This window comes from Natator depressus, chromosome 2 (assembly GCF_965152275.1).
Source record: "Natator depressus isolate rNatDep1 chromosome 2, rNatDep2.hap1, whole genome shotgun sequence".
Lineage (NCBI taxonomy): Eukaryota > Metazoa > Chordata > Testudines > Cheloniidae > Natator > Natator depressus.
In genome coordinates this window covers 187,823,608-187,849,710 of record NC_134235.1, presented here as the reverse complement: position 1 = coordinate 187,849,710, position 26,103 = coordinate 187,823,608, and the positions used below count along the sequence as shown (strand labels likewise).

Below are 26,103 nucleotides of genomic sequence, written 5' to 3'. Positions count from 1 at the left end.
AAAGGCCCAAGCAATTGGGTTTCCAATGACTCCCTTAAGGCACTACTTCATAATCCAGCATTTCACTCAAAAAGATTTTGCCGATGTTCAGCCTCAAATATTCCCCTTGATAATCCATCCGTCACTGCACTACCCAAGTGCAATTTTAACAAGTCACGATTTCTCATTGAGAATTGAACCTGGGATTTCCATTGCCAATAGCCACTTGAGCTAAAGGAATGGCTGCATTATCTGGTAGATGTAGTAGACTAATTTCCTCTGTGGACCGGCTACTAGAGGGGGATACGTAACACAGTGAACAGGCTACATAATGAAGTATGAAGAGCTGCTGTAAATAAAAATATCCTTCACTCCAAATAACTCCAAGTGACACTTCCATTAGTTTCCCAGTTTAAAAGAATACACACACACACACATTTGGATTGCTAAACTTCATTTTTTATTTAAATAAACTGAATTTGAAAGAGAAAAAATGATATAGCTTTACACTGCAAATTATTTTTTTACATAACTGTAAACACGCACACGTTTAGCCTATAATAAATCAAACTATGCAAAATAAACTTGAGGCACAGTACTCTCCAAATAGTTATATGTAATTCAATTTTGTATTATTCCCGAGTACCCATTTCTCTGACCCTAGAGAAAAAGACACAAGTGAGAATGTTTTCCTATCAGCCTTTCCTCTTAAACCAATTGGTTAAGTCTGGTTTCTGAGAACATGGGATGTTCCAATTTGTTTTGCTGGAACATCAAGGAATACAGCATGGGTACACAAGAAGCCTTAAAACCTTTTGAGGGAGTGGGATACAAGTGTGGCCCATGCTGACCTTTCAGGTATGTATGTTTTAGGTCCTCCGGCTTGATGAGTGCTGACTCAGTACTGTTAGTGTACCCAGAATCCCAGACATGATCATAGGCAATGCCTGGTATATTCCTTTTTATGTTGTCTTATCCCCTTTTAAATTGCATATACTCGCTGAATAATCAAAACACTTCCTAATAATTTTAGAGGGCACAATGCAGCCACTGAATAACTTATAATGCATTGTTGAAGTAATTAGATACTTCACTGCTTATCTAACACGTAAGTTAAGGGAAATTCAGGATGATATTTTGGAAGCAACATTACTACTAATTAGGTTGCAAACACACATTCAGTTGAATAGCTGCTATGCCAATTGTTAAGACCAAAGCTTTTACAGCTTGCTAGAAGAGAGCACCTGTATTCCCTTTGCTCACAGAGAAAAATCAAATCATTTTGGTTATAAACCAACTGTATTTCTTAATTATGTGTTAAAATATGTATACATATTCTTTTAGAACCAAATATTTTTAAAAACATATGTATAAGAAAGATGCCTCTTTAAATATATATCGAATGCAGGAAAATAATCTGGGTTTTATCACCTTCCTTCAAAATCCCCCTAGCACCCTCCAATGCATTTTTTTAAAAAAGAAAAAAAAACCCACTAACAAACAGGGAAACAAACACACAAATGATGGTAGACTATCAGTGATAGACAAAAGCCAGGAAAGTAAACATTTAGCTTTGTATTTCCTGGTTTACATTAGAAGTATACTGCCATTTGTCTTACGCCATGTGGGTAACAGCTGAAATTGAACCCTGTGCAGAGTGGGCAGCACGAACCTCATGCACCACTTAAGTCCCATGTACGCACAAAATGAAACAAACAAAAAACGTACAGGGGTAAATGTTTCTTGCTCTGAAGAATGACAGGGCCAGTTGTCCCTCATGAGATCCACGCCAAGGAACAACCCGGGGAAAACTCCATGTAGGGAACCTTGGAGAAGGTGGGCTGCTTCCAGCTGCATCTGATAACTGTTATTGATCTATTTGATGTAATCACCTTGTAGCAATGGGCTGTAGCCCTGCAGTTGCAAATATCTTTTCTCCAGTTCCAAATGGAGTATTTTGGAGTGGATATTCTATATTTAAACCATTTTCGTTAGAGACTGAATACCAGAACTAAATGGGACTGTGTGATGTATTAGAGAAAGTTGTCCTGGTTCTTATTTACATAGGTAGGTACTTTTGTTACTTAAAACATCTAAGAACATTACTCTGAGAGAATACCTGTCTCCAGTGCCCATTATTACACATACGTAGTGTGTATACATGCATGACTGTGGTTTGTTTCTGAAGGTAATTTGAACAATTTCTAGTATTGTTTCCTTTAATAATGGAGGCAGCAACTGAAGTTTTATTTAAAATTTTTCTGTGAGGCATTTGTGCAACAGGGTAGTGATTGAAGAGGCAATTTTATAACTTCTTTTACAACTGTTTAAAACACTCCCACATCACGGTTAGCCATAAATAGCAATAAAAAGGCATTAGAAAAGCCCCAAACTGAAGAAGACAGTTTAGTGATGAAATTTAGTTTACACTCCAGCTCCCACACGGGTTTTTTAATGAACTGTTGGCTCACGTCTGTCCTAAACACACATTTTTCCTTAATGTACTACGGCACTGAACGTCTCCGATGAGCAAGAAACATCTAGAGAATATGCATTATGCTTTACAGATCAACAACAGTCAGGAACACAGACTGGCTTATCCACTGTACATATCTATTTAAAACTTTAAAAGACTAAGAATATACATAAAATATACGCTTAATACACAAAGTAAAATCCTCCTCAGCTTCTGTTTAGGATAACAATTGATATTCCATAGGGTTACACATTGCTTCTATTAAAATTCCACGCATGGAGATATTCCTGTGCCAATTTCCTCATCAGCACTGGGCTCACTGAAAAGTAAATTAGTTCTTCATATATATGCAGCAGAAAAAGAGAAACCTCAGCCCTAGTCATCACTGTCACTTCCAGACTCACTCAACTGCAAGTCATTTCCTATTGGGGAAAAAAAAAACAAGAACACCAGGCCAGACGTTAATTCATACTTTGATGATATTCAAATTTAAGAATTATTGTATTTAAACTGGAGATTTAAATAAGAATTACCCAGAAATGAACATGAACAGCATCTCAGCAGTTTGTCAGATATAATCATTCTCCATATTCAAGAACATTAAAATCTGCAGGAGTTTATTTAAGGCCCAAGCCAGGCAAAGTTGAGTCTCCTTGGCTCCACAACCACAAAGGCTACTACTCCTTGTTCACAAAGAAGCATTCCCCTTCTCAGCAGCTGTGGAATTAATTCCACACCCTCCACCCAGCCAAACTGCCATATATGACTTTTGGGCAGGACACTAGGGAAGTCCCTGGCTCCATCTACGCTATTAAAATAACCATTTTTTAAAGATAGTAGTGAAGATGAGGCTGTTCCATGGGGAAGTTCTATGGCCTGTGTCATACAGGAGGTCAGGCTACATGATCACAGTGGTCCCTTCTAGCCTGTGGATAAATCAGGAAAGAATATTCAAGTGCCAGCAGCTCAGGAGTATTGGGCTGAACTTATCTGATAGCTCTGCTTCAGAAGTCAGTGAGGAAGGGGAAACCAAGGGGCTCTGAGGCTCAAAGACAGGTCAGAAGCAGGGAGGCCCAGAGCCCTATCCTGTCCTCATAGTATATAGCAAAGGTCCCCAAACTGTGGGGTGCACTCTCCTAGGGGGGTGCAGAGGAATGTTCGGGGGGAGGGAAGGGAGGCACAGCAGTTACTGGACCAGCCCCCATGGAGGGTAGGGAAGGAGCGCCTCCCAGCTCTGCCCCCAGCCACAGCTCTGGCCCTGCCACCAGGCCCTTGCTGCAGCTCCAATCCTGACTGCAACCCCTGGCCTTGACCACAGCTCCAGGCCGTGGCTCCTGGCCCCCTGGCTGTGGCTCCCAACTACAGCTCCGGCCCCCCTCCCAGCCGTGGTTCCTGGGGGGCGCAGACAGGTTCCATTACAGGCAAAGGGGGCATGATGAAAAAAGTTTGGGGACCACTGCTATATAGCAATGTCTGCTGCCTCTCTTGCAGCATTCTGGTGAACATGAGAATGAGAATGGTCCTCTTCATTCTTGGGCAATGTACATACTTTCTTTTAAGCTGGCCTATAACACGTGCCCCATCTTCTTCCACATTCCTGCCCTCAAATGCAGGTCCATTGCAAGGGAGCCATTTAAAAAAAAAAAAAAAAAAAAAAAAAAAGACAGTGGCTGTTTCTTTTCCTTTTTAACATTTTTGGGGGGTTTCCATGCGATGGCAGGCCTTCCCCTGTAGAGGTGGTCTTCATGTTACAGAAATATCAATAGTTTATCCATGGACACATGTTGGATCAAATCTTTGAAATTCAAGCACATTCCAAGCATGGCAAATCTGACCTCCTAAATAAAGGCCTATCCAAAGCCCACTAAGTCAGTGAATAGACTCTACTGACTTTAGTGGGCTTTGGATCTGGCCTTGAGTGAAGGTCTAAATACTAATTAGCAAAACTCACATTTCTCTTTACATACTGGACTAATCAAGGAGGATTAGATAAACCAGATTTTCAATGGACATTCTACACTGCACTGACAATATTTGAGAGCCCATATATGTGAACATGTAAACCTCACAAAGGCACCCAATTCCCTATTTGCAGAGCACCAAGAGATGTACAGTAACTCCTCGCTTAACATTGTAGTTATGTTCCTGAAAAATACGACTTTAAGCGAAACAATGTTAAGCGAATCCAATTTCCCCATAAGAATTAATGTAAATGCAGGGGGTTAGGTTCCAGGGAAATTTTTCTCACCAGACAAAAAACTACATTATATATATATACACATACACACACAGCATAAGTTTTAAACAAACAATTTAATGCTGTACACAGCAATGATGATTGTGAAGCTTGGTTGAGGTGGTGAAGTCAAAGGGTGGGATATTTCCCAGGGGATGCCTTACTGCTAAATGATGAACTAGCATTCAGCTGAGCCCTCAAGGGTTAACACGTTGTTAATCTAGCCTCACTCTACAAGGCAGCACAAATGGAGGGAGGGGAGACAGCAAGGGAGAGAGAGAGAGAGATGCACATTGCCCCTTTAAGTACGCTGACACCATTCTAAGTACATTGCCTTTAAAAAGATCAGGAAGTTGAGATGGCAGCTGTGGCCAGCAAGCTCTCTCCGTCCTGAGCCCTGTTGTCCTGTCCCAACCCTGCTCTATATGGAGAAGGGACACGCAGGGAGCAGGAGTACGGGGGAGGGAGACACCCCGATATTAGCCCCTCTCTTCCCCCCTCCCCTACACAGCAAGCAGGAGGCTCCCAGGAGCAGCTCCAAGGCAGAGAGCAGGAGCAGCACATGGCAGTGGGGGGAGGGACAGCTGAACTGCCGGCAATGGATAGCCTGATGGGCGGCTGCTGCACAGGGATCTTAGGGGAGCAGGGAGCTGATAGGGGGGCTGCCGGTCCACTGTGGGTCCAAGCCCCCACCAGTTAGCTGCAACGGGCTGCTCTTCCTGCAAGCAGTGGACAAAGCAGGCGGCTGCCAAACAACGTTATAAGGGAGCATTGCACAACTTTAAACAAGCATGTTCCCTAATTGATCAGCAACGTAACAACGTTAACCAGGACGATTTTAAGTGAGGAGTTACTGTACTCACAAACACCTCAGGCAGAATTAAGAATGCCATGTGAAAACCAAGACCCACCTTACTGGAAATCTATTAAGATTTCCCCACCACAAGGATAAATCCCTTAAACAAATGTAACTGTCCACTATTCTTTATAGAATAGGCTGGGAGGAGCTAGGAAGTCAAACAACCCTCTGGCCTCTTCACCACCCCAAAATTTAACGTCCCCACTGCTCCTGTCCAAATAGGGACAGAAGGAGAAAATGAAGCACCTCCCCAGTAACTAGTTTCAACTACCTTTTAGTTACCAAAACCCATCAACCCCACCTCACACCTTTCTGGGTGCCCCAGCTGGATCTTGATAGTTTTTTTTTTCAGTACAATAACCTGTAGCTCATAGAAATATAGGCATAGCATAAAAAACTGAATTCAATATAAAATTAAATAATACAAGCAACCCTATGCTGATGGCATGGTTCATTTTCATATTTAATTCACCGAAACCCTCCATGTTTGAATTTACCTGAATTTGCTGCAGAAACCATGGACACTTAGCACACATCACACATTTTAGGTCCAATTTGTCATGGAGCATATGGAGGAACCACAGAGGGGACATAGCAATGTGACTAGCCATAATCTCCTCACCCTTGCCCATCTCCTATGGTAGACAGGAGCGGGTCTCTCTACGGTTCCTCCACATCCTCACATTCTTTATGCGTTTAAACTGGCAGTGAAAGATGGGTGGGATAGCTATGAGCATGGCTGGTACAGTAACACAGGAGGGGAAAACATTTGAGAGGGTGTGATGCATAATTTAGCTGCACCTCTGACCCTTTCTCTGACCTCTCTGAATGCACCCTCCTTAGATGCTGGCCTCGTACCTTCACCTCTCTCAGGGAAGAATCCCATGATTCTCCTACCCTTAGACTTGGAGTCAGAATATAGAGACCAGCCAGCAGGTAACAGCCTGCGTGTGGCAGGGGACATCCTGCCTGCCTGCCTCCCTCCACACCGATGGTCCCCAAGGACTCACAAGGGAACAGTGAGCTAGCGAGGGACACTGGTGTAAGATGTTTGTTGTTTTGTATGATCTGTATTCTCCTGTGTGGTGTATGATGAAGTAAAAGAGCACAACGCTCTGTGTAAGGTGTGGGTGTTACAGGCTTCGCAACTGCCGCATGCCCCTGAGAAAGTTAAACTGTAACCAGAAGCTTCACACCTCTTGGAGTTCTGGGAGAGGGGTATGTTGGAACAACCGGGTTATCTCGGGGGTCAGTGCTGGGCCTGGGAGCCTAGAACAGATGGGCATAGGAGCTCCATTTTGGAGAAGGGGCAGAAGACAGAGTCACTGCCCAGGAAATGTGCCAGAAAGGCCCAGGGAGGAAACAGTGCTGTAGCCTGCTGAGGTTCTAGAAGCTTAAACCATCCAGGGACACAGAAGGTTGCAGTCCCAGTGAGTGGTCACAAGAGGGTGCTCACTAGGTCCTGTGACACCTTCCTGCTTGTTTAACAGCCCTGTTCTTAAACTAAACCAACCTAGTAAGGATAGTCAGCATCCCAATAACCCAAAATAGCCATGCAGTAATTATTCCAATAACCAGGTCACATGCAATATTCATCTGTTATTACACGTTAGCTCCACATCCTTCATACGTCTATATCAACTTCTAAGTAACTCTCTCACAAACACAGCAACTTCCCTAAGGGGTTTACTATATATACACCCAATCCCACATTTTCAAAAGTTCAGATTTTTTTTTGTTAATTTAAAAAACAATTCTTCCCTTCCCCCAAGTGTATCCTACTCCTCCCTGATGGGGCTTTGCTGCCCAGTCACACTGAGGACCAGCTTCAAAACCCACTGAAGCTGATGGGAGTCTTTTGGGTTTTGGCTCAAGCCTTTGATGCCTAAGTTGCCTCTATATCTTCAAATAAATGAGAGGTTTTTGTTATAAGGTCTCCCTTTCACATATTTCAACCTGCACGCGTGCTACTGCTTGGGATAACTATTTGGTAAACTATATTCTACAGTGGTATCTAAATCTGCTTAGAAAATCTATGCCTTTTGGTGGCATCACACAGGTTCCCACAGCGACAACACACAAAACTTTACTTACTGAGAGTGTTCATTAGCTGATTGCTTCCTTGTGGCCTGCTGGTACCATTAGCAACAGCATTTCTGTTGTTGTACTGCTGGTGTGATGGCTGAGAGGGGGAAATGCGTGCAGCCTCTTCCCCGTCACTGCTAGAGCTTTCATCATCACTCCCAGAAGAGCTCTCAGAGTCCGATGAGCTGCTACCACTGCTGCTACTCATCTGTTCAATAATTTCAACCTCTGCTCTTAGCTCTGGAATAAGATGACATTTGTTGGGTCAAAACATTTACAGGCCTCTGTGAATTTCAGGAAGGGAATGTTAAAATGCAACAGTTTTGTCAAGTATAATTTACCAAGCACAATGAACAAGTCTAAATAATTCAAATCAAAAGGAGAGAGAGGAGAAGGGAAAACAAAAGATACACACAACTGTGCCTAAGTGCTGCAGCTGAGTCTAGAGAAGAGGTTATAATCACTGGTTCTCTAAACTTCATTTATTTCACTACCTCTTATATGTTTTCTATTTTTAAAACCATTCCTTACTGTATTATTCATTTACTGAGTGCTCATTGTGCCAGGCACTTACAGATAAAACAGGCATAGAATGCAAATGTTTTGGGGGGGAGGGTGTAACACTTGACACAATGGGTAAAAATTTCAAAAGTACCCAATGACTTAGGAGCCTAAGTTCCATTGAAAAACCTGTGGGATTTAGGCTCATTTGAAAATGGTATCAGATGCAACAAGTGATAGTTACAATTAGAAGAGAAGGGGACTACAACAATAAAGTTATGAAGTTCTTTAGATTTGCCATGCAGACTTCTTCGTGTTGCCAATGGTAATATGAAAGTTATATCAGCAAGAGTTTGGAATAGTCACATTACTTACCAGTGATTTAGATAAGTCATCCCAAATCACACCATTGTTGTGTATTTTGAATATTCCATGTTACTAAAAACCTATTTTGAAGGATTTTTTGAACATTTCATGGGGACTACAACTTGTATCCCTCCACCAATAACATTAAGCATCTAGTTACCATAAGTCCAAAGGTATAGGGATCAGAGGGAGAGAAATAATAAAGCTAGCATTATTTATATTATGAAAGCACTCAAAATCTTCAGAGTTCAAGCCTCATTGTGCTGGACATTGTACATACACAACCTAAGAAATGAGTTCCTGTCTTAAAGAACTTACAGTCTAATAGAAAGAGTGGGAAAAAGCAGGTACTATCACCATTTTACAGATGGGGACCTAAGGGACAGAAAAATTTAAATGACTTGCCCAAGGTTACATAGGAATACTGTAGCAGAAACAGAGTTTTTTGAACCCAAATTTCCTGAGTCCTACTCTAGTGTTTGAATCACAAGACCATCCTTTTTGTGTAAAGTATTTCCAAAATGACCTGGAACAGAACTTTTCTATACATAAAAATGCCATGATGTTAAAGTTCATGATCTCGAACATTTCAGGATTAAGGCTAAATACTGTATCTGATTGGAAAGGAGAGGGTTCCAGATGCCCGATGATACAACAGCCCTCCAGGGTCAGGAAATAAGACTAAAGAACCCTGCTAAGCTCTCAGCCTCCACTGTATTTTGGCAATGATGTTGGATCATATTAAAGAAGTTCTGTATTAAAATCACAAATGAGTTTGATTCCCCATAGTTTAAATTCCAGGGTATTACTAATTAAGAGGTCTCTTGGGTTTTGGTACTGTTTCTCTCCCTCTATGTGTGAAACTTGCAAGCTGCTAATTGTGTTAGTACATTCTAAGACAGAATCTGTTCTCAAAGCAATTCACAGAGACTCAAAGCAATACTCTAACAACAGACACAGCACCCAGAGACTCCCCGCCCTTTTGTTGTATTAACAACTGTGATTAAAATAGAGATAGAGGATGGATGTGGATGGATGCTTGGTGTGGATAAGAACTGAATGATCAGGGAGGTGCCAGCCTAAGAATCCAGTGTCCATCGGCTGAAGAAGGCGTCAAGTGGAAATAACCAGAGGACCCCGGAGGGCAGACTGGAATCCACCCAACAGCCTCAAGAATGGGAGAACCAAAGAACAAGATAACATCTAGCAGCACGGAGCCGTCAGGAATGTGCTATCTGCTGATTGATTCAGCAACAGCATGATGAAGCAATTCCCATAGACTGGCATAGGAAGAAATTCCTATAAAAATAGACTCTAAAAAAGTGAGAACTTTGGGGTCTGATTCTGCAAACCAACTTCCAGGAGCATCAGATGAGCATCTGACAAGGCCCTGCTCCCTCCTCATGTCCAGGCCACCTGGCCAGTGGCTTGGCATGAGCAACTCTAAGGCTGGTAACTATGATAACAACTTTGCAGAACCTGTGTGTGTGTGTGTGTGTATGAATGAATGACTGTGTGAATAAATATGAGATTGAATGGAATGTTATAGCTGTAACTAACTGCTTACTATGATTCTTTCTGTATTCACAATAAATGTGGTATTTTGCCTTTTTCCCTTTAATAAGATCCTGCTGGTTTTTAATTTATTGGTACAACAATGAAATCCATTGGGTAATTATGCACTGGCTTAAAGTTTCCTTTTATCAATTTTAAATTTGCTACCTTTCAATTTCTAAGTCAGCTACATTCAACTGGAATTAAGGAAAACAATATTATACCTATACAATGGACCAATAGACTGTCTAAATCAAATTGTATTTCTTGAGGAAGTAAGGTTGTTTTTGCAATTTGGCTGCTGAAGCAAAACATACTGGGTATGTTACCTACAGTTCATCTGTTTGCAAGTCAGCCGTTTCTGTTCAATCTTTTAGATTTAAAAAAAAAAAATCTATCTGCTTCTGTTGGATTTACATGACTGGGTCAATGGCAGGGAATAATGTATCTTTCAAAAATGATGTTTTTCTCTCTCTTATTCTCCTCCCCACTTAGTCTTGCAGCTTTTAGAATGTTATTTCATGCTGGAGTCTGAGCCCTGGTCTACACTACGAGTTTAGGTTGAATTTAGCAGTGTTAGGTAGATTTAACCCTGCTCCTGTCCACACGATGAAGCCATTTTTGTCAACTTAAAGGGCTCTTAAAATCGATTTCTGTACTCCTCCCTGGCGAGAAGATTAGCACTAAAATCGACCTCCCTGGGTCGAATTTGGGGTAGTGTGGAAGCAATTCGACAGTATTGGCCTCCGGGAGGTATCCCAGAGTGCTCCATTGTGACTACTCTGGACGGCACTTTCAACTCAGATGCACTAGTCAGGTAGACAGGAAAAGCCCCGGGAACTATTGAATTTCACATCCTGTTTGGCCAGCGTGGCGAGCTGATCAGCACAGGTGACCATGCAGTCCCAGAATCGCAAAAGAGCTCCAGCATGGACCGAACGGGAGATACTGAATCTGATCGCTGTATAGGGAGAAGAATCCATGCAGGCAGAACTCCATTCCAAAAGACGAAATACCAATGTATTTGCCAAAATCTCCAAGGGCATGATGGACAGAGGCTACAACAGGGACACACAGCAGTGCCGCGTGAAAACTAAGGCGCTCAGGCAAGCCTTCCAAAAAACCAAAGAGGCAAACGGTTGCTCCGGGTCAGAGCCCCATACATGCCACTTCTATGATGAGCTGCATGCAATTCTAGGGGGGGACCCTACCACTACCCACCATTGTCCGTGGACACCTGCAAAGGGGGAGTCTCACGCAACAGGGATTTGGATTTTGTGGATGAGGAAGATGAGGACGAGGAGGAGGAGGATAGCGCACAGTGGCAAGCAGAGAATCCCTTTTCTCTGGCAGCCAGGAACTGTTCATCACCCTGGAGCCAATACCCTCCCAAGGCGGGCTCCCGGACCATGAAGCCGGAGAAGGCATCTCTGGCGAGTGTACCTTTGTAAATATAATACAGAGTTTAAAAGCAAGCGTGTTTAATGATTAATTTGCCCTGAAGACTTTGGATGCATTCGCAGCCAGTACAGCTACTGGAAAAGTCTGTTAATGTGTCTGGGGATGGAGCGGAAATCCTCCAGGGACATCTCCATGAAGCTCTCCTGGAGGTACTCTAAAAGCCTTTGCAGAAGGTTTCTGGGGAGGGCTGCCTTATTCCGTCCTCCATGGTAGGACACTTTTACCACGCCAAGCCAATAGCAAGTAGTCTGGAATCATTGCAACACAGAGCATGGCAGCGAATGGGCCTGGGCTTTGGTGGCATTCAAGCAACATTCGGTCTTTATCTCTCTGTGTTAGCCTCAGGAGAGAGGTATCATTCATGTCTACCTGGTTGAAATACGGGAAATTTGTTTAAGGGGACATTCAGAGGTGCCCGTTCCTGCTGGGCTGTTTGCCTTTGGCTGAAAAGAAATCATCCCCGCTGTTAGCCACGCGGCTGGGGGAGGCCCATTCATGCTGAGCTGTTCGCGTCTGGCTGACAGGGATCTTTCCTGATACTAGCCACACGGTGGGGGGAGGGGTGAAGCAATCATCCCAGGGAATTGGGCGGCGGTGGTGGGGGGTTGTGCTGCACATTCACCCTAAAACTACAGCCCCTCCTTTTAAATGGCCAACCTAATGGGCTTTGCTTGGTGTGGGAAAGGAGGGCGCTGCTGTTTGAAACCATTCCCACATGTTATGAAGGTTGAAGAAGCCGAAACCCTTTGGCTTACCATGGCTGCCTGCAAGCCGAATTCTGTTGCCCAGCTGTGCATGTGTGATGTCTCACACCAAATCGGCAGGCACTCAATATAAGAGGCAAATTGCGACCTTATACCGACAGCACATGTGCTATGTATGTGAATCACTTGATTCACTGTGAAAGAGCCTCCCCTTTGTTCTCTAAAATGTATCTTTTTAAATACTACTCCCCCTTTTTTTCCTTCCGCAGCTGCAAATGTTTCTATGCTCCCCCTATCATCTCCATCCCAGAGGCTAACGCAGATTAGAAGGCGAAAAAAAACACACTCGTGATGACATGTTCTCAGAGCTCATGCAGTCCTCCCGCTATGATAGAGCTCAGCAGAATGCGTGGAGTACAGCGTTAAATGAACGGGATGAGAGGAGGCAGAAGAGGATGAGAGGAGGCAGGATGTAATGCTGAGGCTAATGGGGGAGCAAAGTGAAATGCTCAGGATTCTGGTGGATCTGATGGGGGAAAGGCAGCAAGAGCACAGACCGCCACTACAGCCCCTGTATAACCGCCTGCCGTCCTCCCCAAGTTCCATATCCTCCTCACCCAGACGCCCACGAATGCAGGTGTGGAGGCTCCTGGCACCCAACCACTCCATCCCACCCCAGAGGATTGCCCAAGCAACAGAAGGCTGGCATTCAATAAGTTTTGAACTGTAGTGTGGCCTTGTCCTTCCCTCCTCCTCCACCCCTCCCAGGCTACCTTGCAAGTTATCCCCCTATTTGTGTAACGAATTAATAAAGAATGCATGATTTTGAAACAATAGTGACTTTATTGCCTCTGCAAGCTGTGATCGAAGGGGGGAGGGTGGTTAGCTTACAGAGAAGTAGAGTCAACCAAGCGGGCGGGTTTTCATCAAGGAGAAACAAACAGAACTGTCACATCGTAGCCTGGCCAGTCATGAAACTGGTTTTCAAAGCTTCTCTGATGTGCAGCGCGCCCAGCTGTGCTCTTTTAATCGCCCTGGTGTCTGGTTGTGCGAAATCATCCGCCAGGCGATTTGCCTCAACCTCCCACCCTGCCATAAAAGTCTCCCCCTTACTCTCACAAATATTATTGAGCACACAGCAAGCAGCAATTACAATTGGAATATTGGTTTCGCTGAGGTCTAACCGAGTTAGTAAACTGCGTCAGCGAGCCTTTAAACATCCAAATGCACATTCTACCACCATTCTGCACTTGCTCAGCCTATAGTTGAACTGCTCCTTACTATTGTCCAGGGTGCCTGTGTACAGCTTCATGAGCCATGGCATTAAGGGGTAGGTTGGGTCCCCAAGGATAACTATAGGCATTTCAACATCCCCAATGGTAATTTTCTGGTCTGGGAAGTAAGTCCCTTCCTGCAGCTGTTCAAACAGACCAGAGTTCCTGAAGATGCGAGCGTTATGCACCTTTCCTGGCCATCCCACCTTGATGTTGGTGAAACATCCCTTGTGATCCACCAGTGCTTGCAGCACCATTGAAAAGTACCCATTGCGGTTTACGTACTGGCTGCCAAGGTGGTCCGGTCCCAAGATAGGGATACGCGTTCCGTCTATCAGCCCACGACAGTTAGGGAATCCCATTGCAGCAAAGCCATCCACTATGACCTGCACATTTCCCAGAGTCACTACCCTTGATAGCAGCAGCTCAGTGATTGTGTTGGATACTTGGATCACAAAAGCCCCCACAGTAGATTTGCCCACTCCAAATTGATTCCCGTCTGACTGGTAGCTGTCTGGGGTTGCAAGCTTCTGGAGGGCTATCACCACTCGCTTCTGAACTGTGAGGGCTGCTCTCATCTTGGTATTCCTACGCTTCAGGGCAGGGGAAAGCAAGTCACAAAGTTCCATGAAAGTGGCCTTACGCATGCGAAAATTTCGCAGCCACTGGGAATCATCCCATACCTGCAACACTATGCGGTCCTACCAGTCTGTGCTTGTTTCCCGGGCCCAGAATCCGTATTCCCCAGCATGAACCTGCCCCAATGATGTCCAAATTGCCAGGGCCCGTGCTTTGAGAGAAGTCTGTGTCCATGTCCTCATCACTCTCGTCATCGCGCTGCCGTCTCCTCCTCGCCTGGTTTTGCAGGTTCTGCACAAACCGCAGGATAACGTGCAAGGTGTTTACAATGCTCACAACTGCAGCAGTGATCTGAACGGGCTCCATGCTTGCAGTGCTATGGCATCTGTGCGGGCAATCCAGGAAAAAGGGCGCGAAATGATTGTCTGCCATTGCTTTCACGGAGGGAGGGAGAAAGGGACGGGTGACTGACGACATGTACACAAAACCACCCGTGACAATGTTTTTGCCCCATCAGGCACTGGGAGCTCAACCCAGAATTCCAATGGGCAGCGGAGACTGCGGGAACTGTGGGATAGCTACCCACAGTGCACCGCTCCGAATGTCAACGCTAGCCACGGTACTGTGGATGAACTCCGCTGACTTAATGCGCTTAGTGGGGACACACACAATTGACTATATAAAACCACTTCTGAAAAATCGACTTCTATAAAATCGACCTAATTTTGTAGTGTAGACATATCCTGAAAAACGGACAAGGAGCACTCCCATGTCTCGGTTCTCAATTTATTCCCGAACTGCGTGTTTCTAGAATCCCATAACAACTTTCAGGTTTAGAGGATCTCTCAAGGTCTAAACTTAAGCAACTTGGGGAAACTAAGTACAATGGAAAATGGAAATCCCACAGATGTGAATATCTTTTGCCCTAGCTTGATTCGGTAAATTTTCCACATGCCTCAAGTGATACTTTGGATCAAGGGAGCTGATAATTATAACTACTCACTGAGCACTAAAAATGTACATGGTGCAAATTCTGACAGTCCATGCCTCAAAGAGCTGAGAATCTGATGGACAGAAAAGATGCACTGAGAGATCTAGAGGAAGGGGGTTCCACCCATTTCCTTGTTTATAAGCCTTGTGGAAGACACAAGTCATATGTGGAGGATATGAATGAGAAGTTGGGATGACCTGGCACACTGAGACTGGGAGGGCCCTCCAACATAGGAGTGTGGTGCTCTTCTCAGGGCAGCACAGAACCATAAGCCACTGTTACCCTCTGCCTTAGCAAGAGAGAGCTTTGCTGAAGATTAGACTCCGTGTGAGCTCCCTGACACACCAGTTTGTCTGCTTCGCCAGCAAATTAATTGAGATTCTGCCAGTCTTAACCTTGTCTTGCAGGTAACAAATCAGTGAATCCCTGTTCCTGAGTTCTCCAGAGACGTCTCTCTGTAGCGTCCAGTCCCTCTGACTGGATACTCTCGGAAATTGTTAAGTTTGCTATCTCGAAAGAGACAGTATGCACAACAGCTTGTTAGGTTAGCTGAGGATTCACTCTATACTTCAATAGAACAGCACTGAGATGGTTTACAGTAAAACTAAGAATAAGTTTATGAACAAAGAACAGGCACTTAAGTGATACTAAGCAGAGATAATAGAAAATGGTTACAAACAAAATAAAACATACTTTCTAGTACCTAAAATTTAATTCTAGCTAGTTATGCCTTTGCCTAAACAGCTTTCTCACTCACAGCATCTCCAGTCCTTCCTGGCAGGAGCTCCAATGTTTACAGAATCAGAGCTTGTTGTCCCCTTTGTTCCCTAAGAGATGGATAAAAAAGGGGTTCTCTCCCCTTCTTTTTCTAGTCTAGTAAGCCTTTGAAATATATTCTTTGAAAATTAAACCCAGACACAGTTCCTGTCCTCTGCTGGTGTGTAGATGCCATGCTGTCTTCCTCATCCTCCAATCAATTTGTTTTTTTGATTGGCTTAATCAGTTTGTTTACCATTGATGTAAATGTACTCTGGCCTCACCTTGCTCAATTTACATCAGAGACCCAGGCAAACTGGCAAAATAACATTCCTTTGTCTACAAAAAACTTGTTTATCTGCTCTACTCAGATTGCTTAGTCTGAACATATTTCAGGAACATATTTCCAGCACAGACATAATTCTTTATACACTAACCATACATACATCATGCAATAATATTAATGACCACTGCGTCAAGAGTTTTTACATATATCTTACAAGATATCGTTGGCTAAATATTCTGACAACAGCATGGTGGGTGGCATAAAGGGGCTCTTAGGGACAGAAGGAGGCAGATTGGAAGATGGTGTGAAGATGACGAAGGGAGAAGAAGACAGTAATGAAAGAGGAGTAGAGTGCTAAAAAATAATGTTTTACATTGAAATTCAGCAAATTTGATTTACAAGTCCACAAGAGACAACAAAAATGCAATTATGTCATCTTTAGAGTTATTTTTCAAAGTACAACTGCACTTTAGAGCACATTTTAAGCACTAAATTTATAGTTTTCCAGCAACATTGGAAAACTTATACTTTTTCCAGATACTGTATACCTACATTATGTCAACATTACTAAAAATGCATCTGTTGTGATTAAGCATGCTATATAAATACGTCAACAATTTTTTCCTGCACCATACCACAATATGATCATTCATTCTCATTGCACAGTGACATGTGATAAGGTGCAAATAAGTATTCATAATGCATGAAATCCTCGCCTGCACTCTGACCCGTTGATGCTGTGTAAAAGGGCTGCAGGGGCATAAAGAGCGACAATCCTCTGCCATAACTAGTAGGTAAAGGATTCCCCTGCTGTTAGCACCACAAAGTCAGCTCTAAAGATGCCTCCCGAAGACCCTCACACATGTCACAGAGGGACAGGCATGTCAAGTGTGGGGCCACAGTATGCTGTGAAAATTCTGGGCAGCACAGCAGCCCACGGGGTAGCCTGTGGTGGTTGCTGGAACTTAGAGAGGACCCCAGAGCTGTGTTAGTAACACCAGAGGCATCCCAGCCCCTGGAGCATCTTAGGATCAGGAGGGTGCAAAGATGGCTTAAAGCCACTTTAGATCCAGCCCCCTATGACAATATGGTCTTAATATACAACATATGCCTAGAAAGTACCTGGCTTTTCAGTAAAATATAAATTTAAAAAAAAAAAAGTTCATCGCTTCAACTGCATTGTCCACAATACACCCATGGAGTGCAACATCCGATTTGGGCAGAGATTCTGTGCATCAATCCCCAATAGGCCTAACTTTTGGGCACAGATACAGAAACACTGAGATTAGGAGCCTGATGCTGCTGCTTAAGTAGGAGATTTATTTAATTTAGGCACTCAATCCTTCTTTCCCTCCCAAGATACCTGCATAATAAATATAGCAACTACATGGCAGTGTGGTCCATATTGTGCAAATTTGATCCCTGTCCAATTACTTGATGGATCTCAGACCTGAAGCCTTTCTGCTGGATGAGATAGCCAGCCAAATCCTGTTCCATCCAACTGTGATGATGTGTATCTTTTGAGTTAATGTTATTTTTATGGAGAAAGAGTCTGAGATTAAATTATCAGCAAAGAAGGGATGCTCACATGCAGAGAGATGGGGGCAGTTTAGATGACTACGTTGACAGAAGAAAATAGGTAATTCACTAAGAATCCTTAAAATGAGATACACAGACTATAAACCAGCAGTCATGTACCAGCTTTTAATGCTTTAAAGTTCTTATGTATCTTTGTAAATGAATAATTATATAACAGTAGATTAAAAAAAAATAACCCCTTCTTTACCTCTCTTAATGTCATCCAGCTGAGGTTCAGGTGAAGGGTTGTCTTTCAAAGGGGAGGTTTTGGGCCCAGCTGCTGGCTTGGATGGGGCTTTGAACTGTGAGGAAGGCTGGGAGGCTCGGGCAGCCTGCTGTTCTATCCGAGCCTGGATCTTACTGCTGCCCTCAGCCCTGAAACAAAATAAAAAAACAGTCAGTGGTGCCATAGAGCTGTGTTCCTTTGTTCCAGTAAGATCCGTATTAATATATATTTAATACATTTAGACTGAATACAAATTTACTTTGCATCCTGTAGAGCTATACGGTGAATTATGGATTTTAAATACAATACAGCTAACAACCTACACTGCTTTGGCAAATAAGCATCACCACTGACTTCCATGGGAAGCATGCCATAAAGTGACTGTAGAGTGAGGTCCTTACTAACTGTGCTCCAGATCCATGTGAGGCGTAGCAATATCTTGTTCTCTATTCAAATAGCAGTAAAGGTTTTTCATTTTGCAAAGAACGCCTTCTTAATACAATCAGCAACTATAGTAAAATACATTTACATAGCACCTTTCATCCTGAATGATCCCAAAGCTCTTCACAAACATTTAGACGTGAAATACAGAGGGATCACTTCATTCATCATTGAAATGCAGCTAACTATTAGAAGATGCACAGCAAGACTACCCAGCATTTTATAACAGGAAGTATCCTCTTTGATTACATACAGTACATCATCAGATGAAAGTTACTATGTAAGAGCAGAGAATTGTTACCAATATTGATTTATGCTCTTGAAACTACAGAAGGAATCTATGTAATTACTCCACTTTGAATTTTAGATTAAAACCACTTCTCTTGCAAAGAGTGCCAAGGGATCTTTAAAGACCAAAGTGATCATGACAACAGTTTTACATCTCATCTGAATGACATGACCTCTAATAGCACAGTGCCTTGGAACATCATGTTCACGCACTTGTAGGGCACTGACTCAGAGGAAAGTGTGGCAACTATTGAATCACTACCCTCACGTACAACAGCCTGGATTTGTTCTTTGGAGATCTCCGATCTAGCTGCCAGCCTGGTCCCAGCCTGCATCACTATAAAGTTTTAGTGAGCTCTCAGTCAAAGTTTTTACAGCCGCAGTAATGCAGGTTATTTTAAATGTGTCGTTTCTAAAAAATGTTTAATAATGGCATGCTCTATAGAACTCAGCTAATATGCATTCCCCACTGCTAAAAGAACTTGATTCCGAGCCTTCAGGTACTTACATATTAGCACTACTCTGAAAAATATTTTATCTGAACACTTTCTAGAGTGTAATTTGTGTACTGAGGTATGGCTATCAGATCAGACAGAAGTTCTGATCTCAGCCTTTTTTAGGCAATTACCCACAATAATATTTATGTCTCCAGCATTCATTTTTTCAGAATCTTTGCCCATGAAGAGTTTGGACTTTTGCTCTGTTTTATATATTATCTCCTTGATGCAGCCATGTTCCCCCACTCTAATTATTACATGTAATTAGACTTCCGCAGGAAGTTTCTAGGTCCACTACTTGCAACTTCACCAGTCCACTTGACAGGTTATCACTTCCATCTTCTTCAGAAAGAAATTATTGAAAGCCATCCAATCTTTTGACCAGCTTCTAAATTCTTATACCATCAACACTGTTCAATCATGAGTTACAATTATCACCCTTCAAATGACGGAGAATCTACTAATTCTTTACTCTCTGCTACATACACACAGTGGAGATTTCCATATTTAGGCATGATAATTGGCCTCATAAAGTCCAGGAAACTCAGTAATTAAACATTACTGCTAATTCACAAAACTCACAGCCATAGCTAACGGTGACACTATTAACATGAATCTCTAGCAAGAATTCATCTTATTAACTGTATGTATCCCAGTTTTACCTTGTTTTCTTGACTTGAATGCTACTACTAAGTTTTTCCAGCACATATTCCCCAGTGTCATGATTGATAATAAGTACACAGTCCTTCTGATATGATCTTTTATTTCCTTTGAACACAGTCATTGGAGGAGTTGAGCCCTGGTGTCAAAGAAAAAAGCACACATTCATTTGCTTATGCCCACACTATACAAGCCATTTATACACAATAAGTCTAATGAATATATGCATGCTTCTGACTTAATATCAAGAAATTATCATTTACTTTGGATTGAAAGTGTTTGTTCATTTAAAGAAGGGATGAATACATTTATATGCATTACATCAGACTCTTCCTCATTCATTATTATACTTGTAATCATTTTATGCGGCTTTGCAGTGACAAACACATCTACCCTTCAGTTACGATCATTTACAGTTCTACTTTCCATCATGCTAACAACTGAATGTTATTAAAGTAGTTTGCCCTGACAAATATCAGAAACCTCCCTGATATTTCTACCAGCTCTGAAAATCCCGGGTTTGGATACTGAATATAAATCTAATTACGCATTCAGTGGAACTGTGACCTGATTAAATGTATGTGTACCCAATACATCATTTAAACTGCCTTTATATTTAATCCATCAAATAAAAAGCAACACCTCTGTTCTGTGTTATGAAGCAAATATCACATGCTATACATTAGCAACAACTGTCTTTAAAAAAAAAAAATACAGCTTGTTTGCTTGGCAGACCTATTGCGTGAAGACCTACATTCTGGAGCAATCTGGCGGTTTCTCTATGATACTAATTAACATTGGCTGAATCAAAAAATTGATTCACTTAGTGTAAGGGGTGTATAAAAGTATACTCTCTACTGTGAAACCTAGTCAGATTTTATACATACAATAGCAGTATAGTTATAGAGAAAGGCGAATGGTACTTATTTACAACTGAAGAAGAGAGTCCTGCTTCAGAGAACAGAAATCAATCTTTACATATGTTTTTGGGAAGCATCCTGAATTGAGGACAGTGTGCAAAGCACAAGCTTCCACCCCCACCCTTCTTCTAAAGAAAATATAATGTCTTCACACTTAACTCAAACTAAAATTTTAAATTCTCTGCACCATCAAAAATAGGGTATACATATAGTACACACATTGGTTATGGAACAGTACAGACTGCCTACATCTGGATTCTTCAGAGATGTCACAGTAAGACAGATTCCAATTTGGATAAGATCATACTATCATATAGTCAGGCCTTTGCAGATATTTACAATATTACTACACTTAGAAATTGAAAAGTAAAAAAGGATTGAAGAGAATACAAAATAAGATGAAAGTTAAGTTCTGATCATCCTTGACAGATAAAGAGAAGTTAGACAAACATATAAAGCACAAATATAATGGAAATTGTGCTAAGCTTCTATCCCACCGTCCCCTATTCTGCGGAAAGCCTGTAACTTAAAGAAGAGCATAATCTTTGCTGAGAAATAAAGAGAAGAAACTAAAGATCCAATGAAGCGCATCAACAGTCTCTCTCACATGCTTAAAATTAAGCAGGTATGTAAGAGTTTTGAGTGCCCAAATACCAAGCAACAGAAACCAAAAGGCTACTTTACAGACTATTCTGTTACAAAGACCAGAAAAAAACCCACTCAGTGAAAGAGCTAAAGTTTAACCAGATTGTGATGAAACCCATAACTAAAACAAGAGACAAAAAGAATTCCTCAACAACTATTTGACCATCAAATATTAAACCACTACATCCACAAAGCACCTGTAATCCCTGAAACTGTCCACATGCTGAAAGAGACCCAAAAAAAATCTCCTCCAAACAGTGGTACCCTCAGGGATAGCAAAATTTCAAATGAGAAATTGGAACCTGAACCCCATCCAATTGTTAGGCAGCTAGTGCAATTGTTTGTTGGAATAGGAGAAATAAAGCAGGATCCAGGAAATCAGTGAACCCTCTTATATTGAACAGAAGTACTTGTGGCACCTTAGAGACTAACAAATTTATTTGAGCGTAAGCTTTTGTGGGCTACATCCCACTTCATCAGATGCATAGAATGAAACATATAGTAAGAAGATATATATACATACAGAGAACATGAAGGTGGAACATGAGCTCATCTTAATTAATTAGCCTCTTAGAGTTGGTATGGCAACTTCCACCTTCATGTTCTCTGTATGTATATATATCTTCTTACTATATGTTCCATTCTATGCATCTGATGAAGTGGGCTGTAGCCCACGAAAGCTTACGCTCAAATAAATTTGTTAGTCTCTAAGGTGCCACAAGTACTCCTGTTCTTTTTGCAGATACAGACTAACACGGCTGCTACTCTGAAACCTCTTATATTGTTTTATCAACATTTCAAGAAGGGGAAGCTTTGAGATCATATATCTCATCCCTTTTCAGAGAACTGTCCATTTAACCAGATTGAAAGCCGCCACCATGCATATGTTGCTCCAAATCAATATTGACTGTGTTCAGTTTGGTAAACTAGAAAACCCTCTAGAATATAGTAGAGACAGGTCAAGCTGAAAGATGTCCATTCTCATAAAATAGTACATTAAAAATAATCTTGTCAGAACAGGCATCTGGAAAGGGGATGCACTACAAACAATCTTATTCACCCACGTTCTTAGTCATTCACCTATGCTGGATTGGTAATTAGCATTAGCTTCAGCTAATATACAAAACCAGTTCCAGAACACAGGTGCAGTTTTTGTTTTGTTTCAACTCTTTATTATCAAAACAGAAATATATACAATCATTTGACCATATTCTTTACTGTCACTTGTCCATCATCCTTGCACAATAAATCTTTACTATATAAATTGTGGCGGGATTAGATTTAACCGCATTGCAACTGACTAGGAATCCTGTGCTAGCTTCTGCAAACATGGGGTGCAGGAGGTTGTTGATATAGCTTTCAGCAACAGAAAGACCTGTATCAAAGGCCTACTTTCAGTCTTCTGAAAATTGGATCTTGACCTGAGTCAAGGATAATCAGATATCTATGCATAAAATGAGGAACTAAAAACTGATGGAAATCAGGTGGGGCCCCAGTTAGGATTAAAAATCTTCTTGTACTTCAAAGAGTACTAAGAAGGATTAATTGTAAGCAAAGTAGATTGGACGTTTACAGAAATAACACTTTATAGAGATTCCATTTTACAGCCCTCTCCCAGAATGATATACTGAAATGCTAGTAGAAAGACAGTGCAAAAGCTGCTCAAACAGTGGACTCATTTGTTTTAGCTTTGTGATCAAAGGTGAAGAGGATAGATTTAAGTCCATTTACATTAGAATGTACCTGACTAGCTGACACTAAAACCACATGATGAGAATTTGCTACAAAGGCAAAAGGTAAATTTGCATCATAATGCAAAGTCAACTTACTGGAATATGTGGCAGTGTAATTGTTACTTCATCTCCTTTACCAACCTGGAGCTCCCCCTCACAAGATGTGTCTATAGATGCTGGCTTAAAATCATCTGAAGAGGAAAATAAGTGGTAGTAAATACATTTCACATCTAAATTGTTTCTAGAGTCTCCATGATTTCTCTTCTGAGCTAACTCATCTCCTGCTTTATTCCTGATTAGAAGGAATGTAAAACATGGGCTAATGCTACTATTTAAAGAAGAGCTGGACTAATGCATAGGCACAACACATCTAATTATGTGGATACCAGCTCCTTAAATCATGTGATTACCTCATATTTTAATCTTTCAATTTTTTTAAAAAGTAAGTTTCTAGCCATTCTGGTCAAGGAAAAGCTTCAACATATGACCCAGGTATAACCAATGCAGTGACATTTGAGTCTGAAGACAGTCTGAAACAAGCAGCCAACACAGCATGTGAGTGCGGGTCACTTGCCAGGATTATCCAGGTATATTCTCACATACTCATTTCCCTGCCTTTTGCGGGGGCCTTGGGCACTGGTGCATCTCGGTCCCTCCTCTTCTCTGCCTGTGGCACATAACAGTCTAGTCTCCTGTGTGGCACTACTACTTTTGTCTAATTTCAGTTGTTGGGTTTAGTCAGTGGGTGTTGGTTGCCTGTGATACACAGGAGTCAGACTAGATGACCTGGTGATCCCTTCTGGCCTTAAACTCTATGACTTTAAGTGGTGAACTGCTCCAAGTATCTCAACAGATTGTTAAATGTAAGACTGAGTGGTTTGTGGGGGGACCTGCCATCATGACCTCAGAACTCTCTGTCTGACAGAAGCAGAAGAATACAGTGGGCCCAGCTCAGCTACCCATGCAGATACACCCTTGCTGTGATAAGTTTTGGTCAGAGCCCCTAGGCTTCTACCTCTACTTCTCCAAGTGGGAGAAGGGAGCAGAGAAAAGGCCTACATGCTATTGCCCCTACCTGTATGGGAGAGGGGCCCCCTCTCCAAGCCATTCCAGATAGAGGGTGGGAGCATGACAGAGGAATGGAATTGTAGGGGCAGATCCACAGGAGCCCTTGTGTCAGTCAGAATATGCCTGAGGCAATTTAAACCCCTAAGATAGCTCATGAAAGTTTATGCTGAAATAAATTTGTTAGTCTCTAAGATGCCACAAGTACTCCTTTTCTTTTTGCGAATACAGACTAACACGGCTGCTACTCTGAAACCAATTACTAGCTATTGTTTCCCTAAATGTATCCGTGTGGACTTGCTGGGTTGAGTAACAGGCAGCTGCAGAAGGTTTCCCTAATCTAGTTTAGCAGCCAAAAGGGAGCAGGCCTCTTAGCCCCCCCTCATTTCTCATTAATTGCTATGTGTGCATGTATCATAAATAATTTTGTGTTTGTTTTGAGTCTGACATTTTACCAGAGCCTCCTCATTTACAAGTCTGGCATACCTCTCTCTTACATATACATACAGGAATGGTAGGAGCTGGGGTGACTGACAAAGGATTTCAATACTAGGCTTCTTTCCTAGGGTCAGTGGCAGACGAAGATACACCATGCAAAACATTCTGCCTCAAACCTGCAGCAGATACTATTTATTTTCAGGTGGACCTTCCTGCCCACATGGAAGGCTGGGGCCTTTAGCAACCACAGTATAAGAGGAAAAAATAGCAAAAGTGGCTTTCCCACCCCGTGCAGTGAAGCTTGAAGGGCTGTCAGAAAACTCATCTCCCAGAACTGCCAAATACCACTCATCCGGAGCCAGACTCCCACCTGGAGGGAATGGGGGAGGTCATGTCATGCTCTTTACAGTGTACTGAAGGATTTTGATGGACATTTCAATAAATCTTAAGAAACTGTGTGTGTATGATCGCCCTTATTCAGACTTTCTCAGGTGAAGCCAGAGCCCTGCATCTTTCACAGTATAAAGTTTAAACTATGTCATCTGATATGACACTCAGAAAGAGATTCACTTCCCTGTCCCCACCCGCCCATAATTTTTTACAATTACTTTCAAACTAGCCTCACTTTAATTTCCTTCCCCCATCTAAATTTGCAATTGAAAGTTGCTGCTCTCCACATAACCAGGTAAGAGCCTAGGAAGGAGGAACTGGGGAGGAATGGGCAGAGTAGATGGCGAGCTGGTAAGGGGCGTGTGCAGCAGTTGGGGTGGTAGGAGACATTGGACAGTTAGGGGCTAGGGCTCAGAGGCAGGAAGGGCAGGTGAGAGGAGGAAGATATGGGGGAAGGGAGTGGGGGATCCCAGCGCACGGAGTGTAATGAGGGTTCCCGGAAAAGGGGACAGGGTTGGACTCCTCCTCTCTCCCTCTGAGGCGGGTGCAGCACGGGGGGGAGGGGTCCCCGGGCTTGGGGGGAGAGGCAGGAAGTGCGGGGGCCAGGGTGTCCTTCGGTAGAGGAGTAAAGGGCTAGGCCAGGGGGTCCCCAAGCGGTGCAGGGGGAACAGGATCCCGGGCAGGGCAGGGGGTCCCAGGGGCAGGAGTATCCCCGGGAGCAGGGGGGACGGGGGCAGGGCGGGGGGTAGCCGCGGGGGCAGGTGCAGGGTGGGGGCAGGATCCCGGGCAGGGCGGGGGGTAGCCCCAGGGGCGGGGTGGGGGGCAGGATCCCGGGCAGGGCGGGGGTAGCCCCGGGAGCAGGGGCAGGGGCCCGGGGCGGCTGGCTCACAGCGGATGGTGTGGAAGGAGGCCTTGGGGCGCCGCTCAAAGCTCTCCCCCAGCTGCAGCCCGTGCTCCTCCTTGTCCAGCAGCGGGTTCGCCGAGCCGTTCATGCCCCTGCCCGCGCCGGACCCGGACTCAGCAGCACCCGGCAGCGGCGGATCCCCCGCCCCGCTCCCTTCCGGGGCAGCGTGTCACCGGGAAAGCCGCCCGGCTGCAGGGCGCGCCCCGCGCGG

At 43.1% G+C, this 26,103-nt stretch overlaps 2 protein-coding genes across 3 annotated transcripts in view; one reads left to right on the top strand and one right to left on the bottom strand.

Annotated features, from left to right (window-relative positions):
• Positions 1–493: 493 nt before the first annotated feature.
• On the bottom strand, positions 494–26,102 carry EAF1 (ELL associated factor 1). Its single transcript, XM_074945587.1, has 6 exons — positions 25,878–26,102; positions 23,192–23,286; positions 19,800–19,936; positions 17,894–18,060; positions 7,645–7,875; positions 494–2,877 (listed from the first exon to the last, which is right to left on the bottom strand). Exons 1-6 carry the CDS (start codon positions 25,978–25,980, stop codon positions 2,831–2,833), a joined length of 780 nt encoding a protein of 259 aa, XP_074801688.1. The 5' UTR covers positions 25,981–26,102; the 3' UTR covers positions 494–2,830.
• METTL6 (methyltransferase 6, tRNA N3-cytidine) overlaps positions 25,918–26,103 on the top strand; it is a 42,969-nt gene continuing 42,783 nt past the window's right edge. The window contains exon 1 of one of the 2 annotated variants that reach the window (XM_074945586.1): positions 25,918–26,103. The gene's annotated coding sequence lies outside the window, so the exon portion shown is untranslated. The other variant, XM_074945585.1, reaches the window with a different exon arrangement.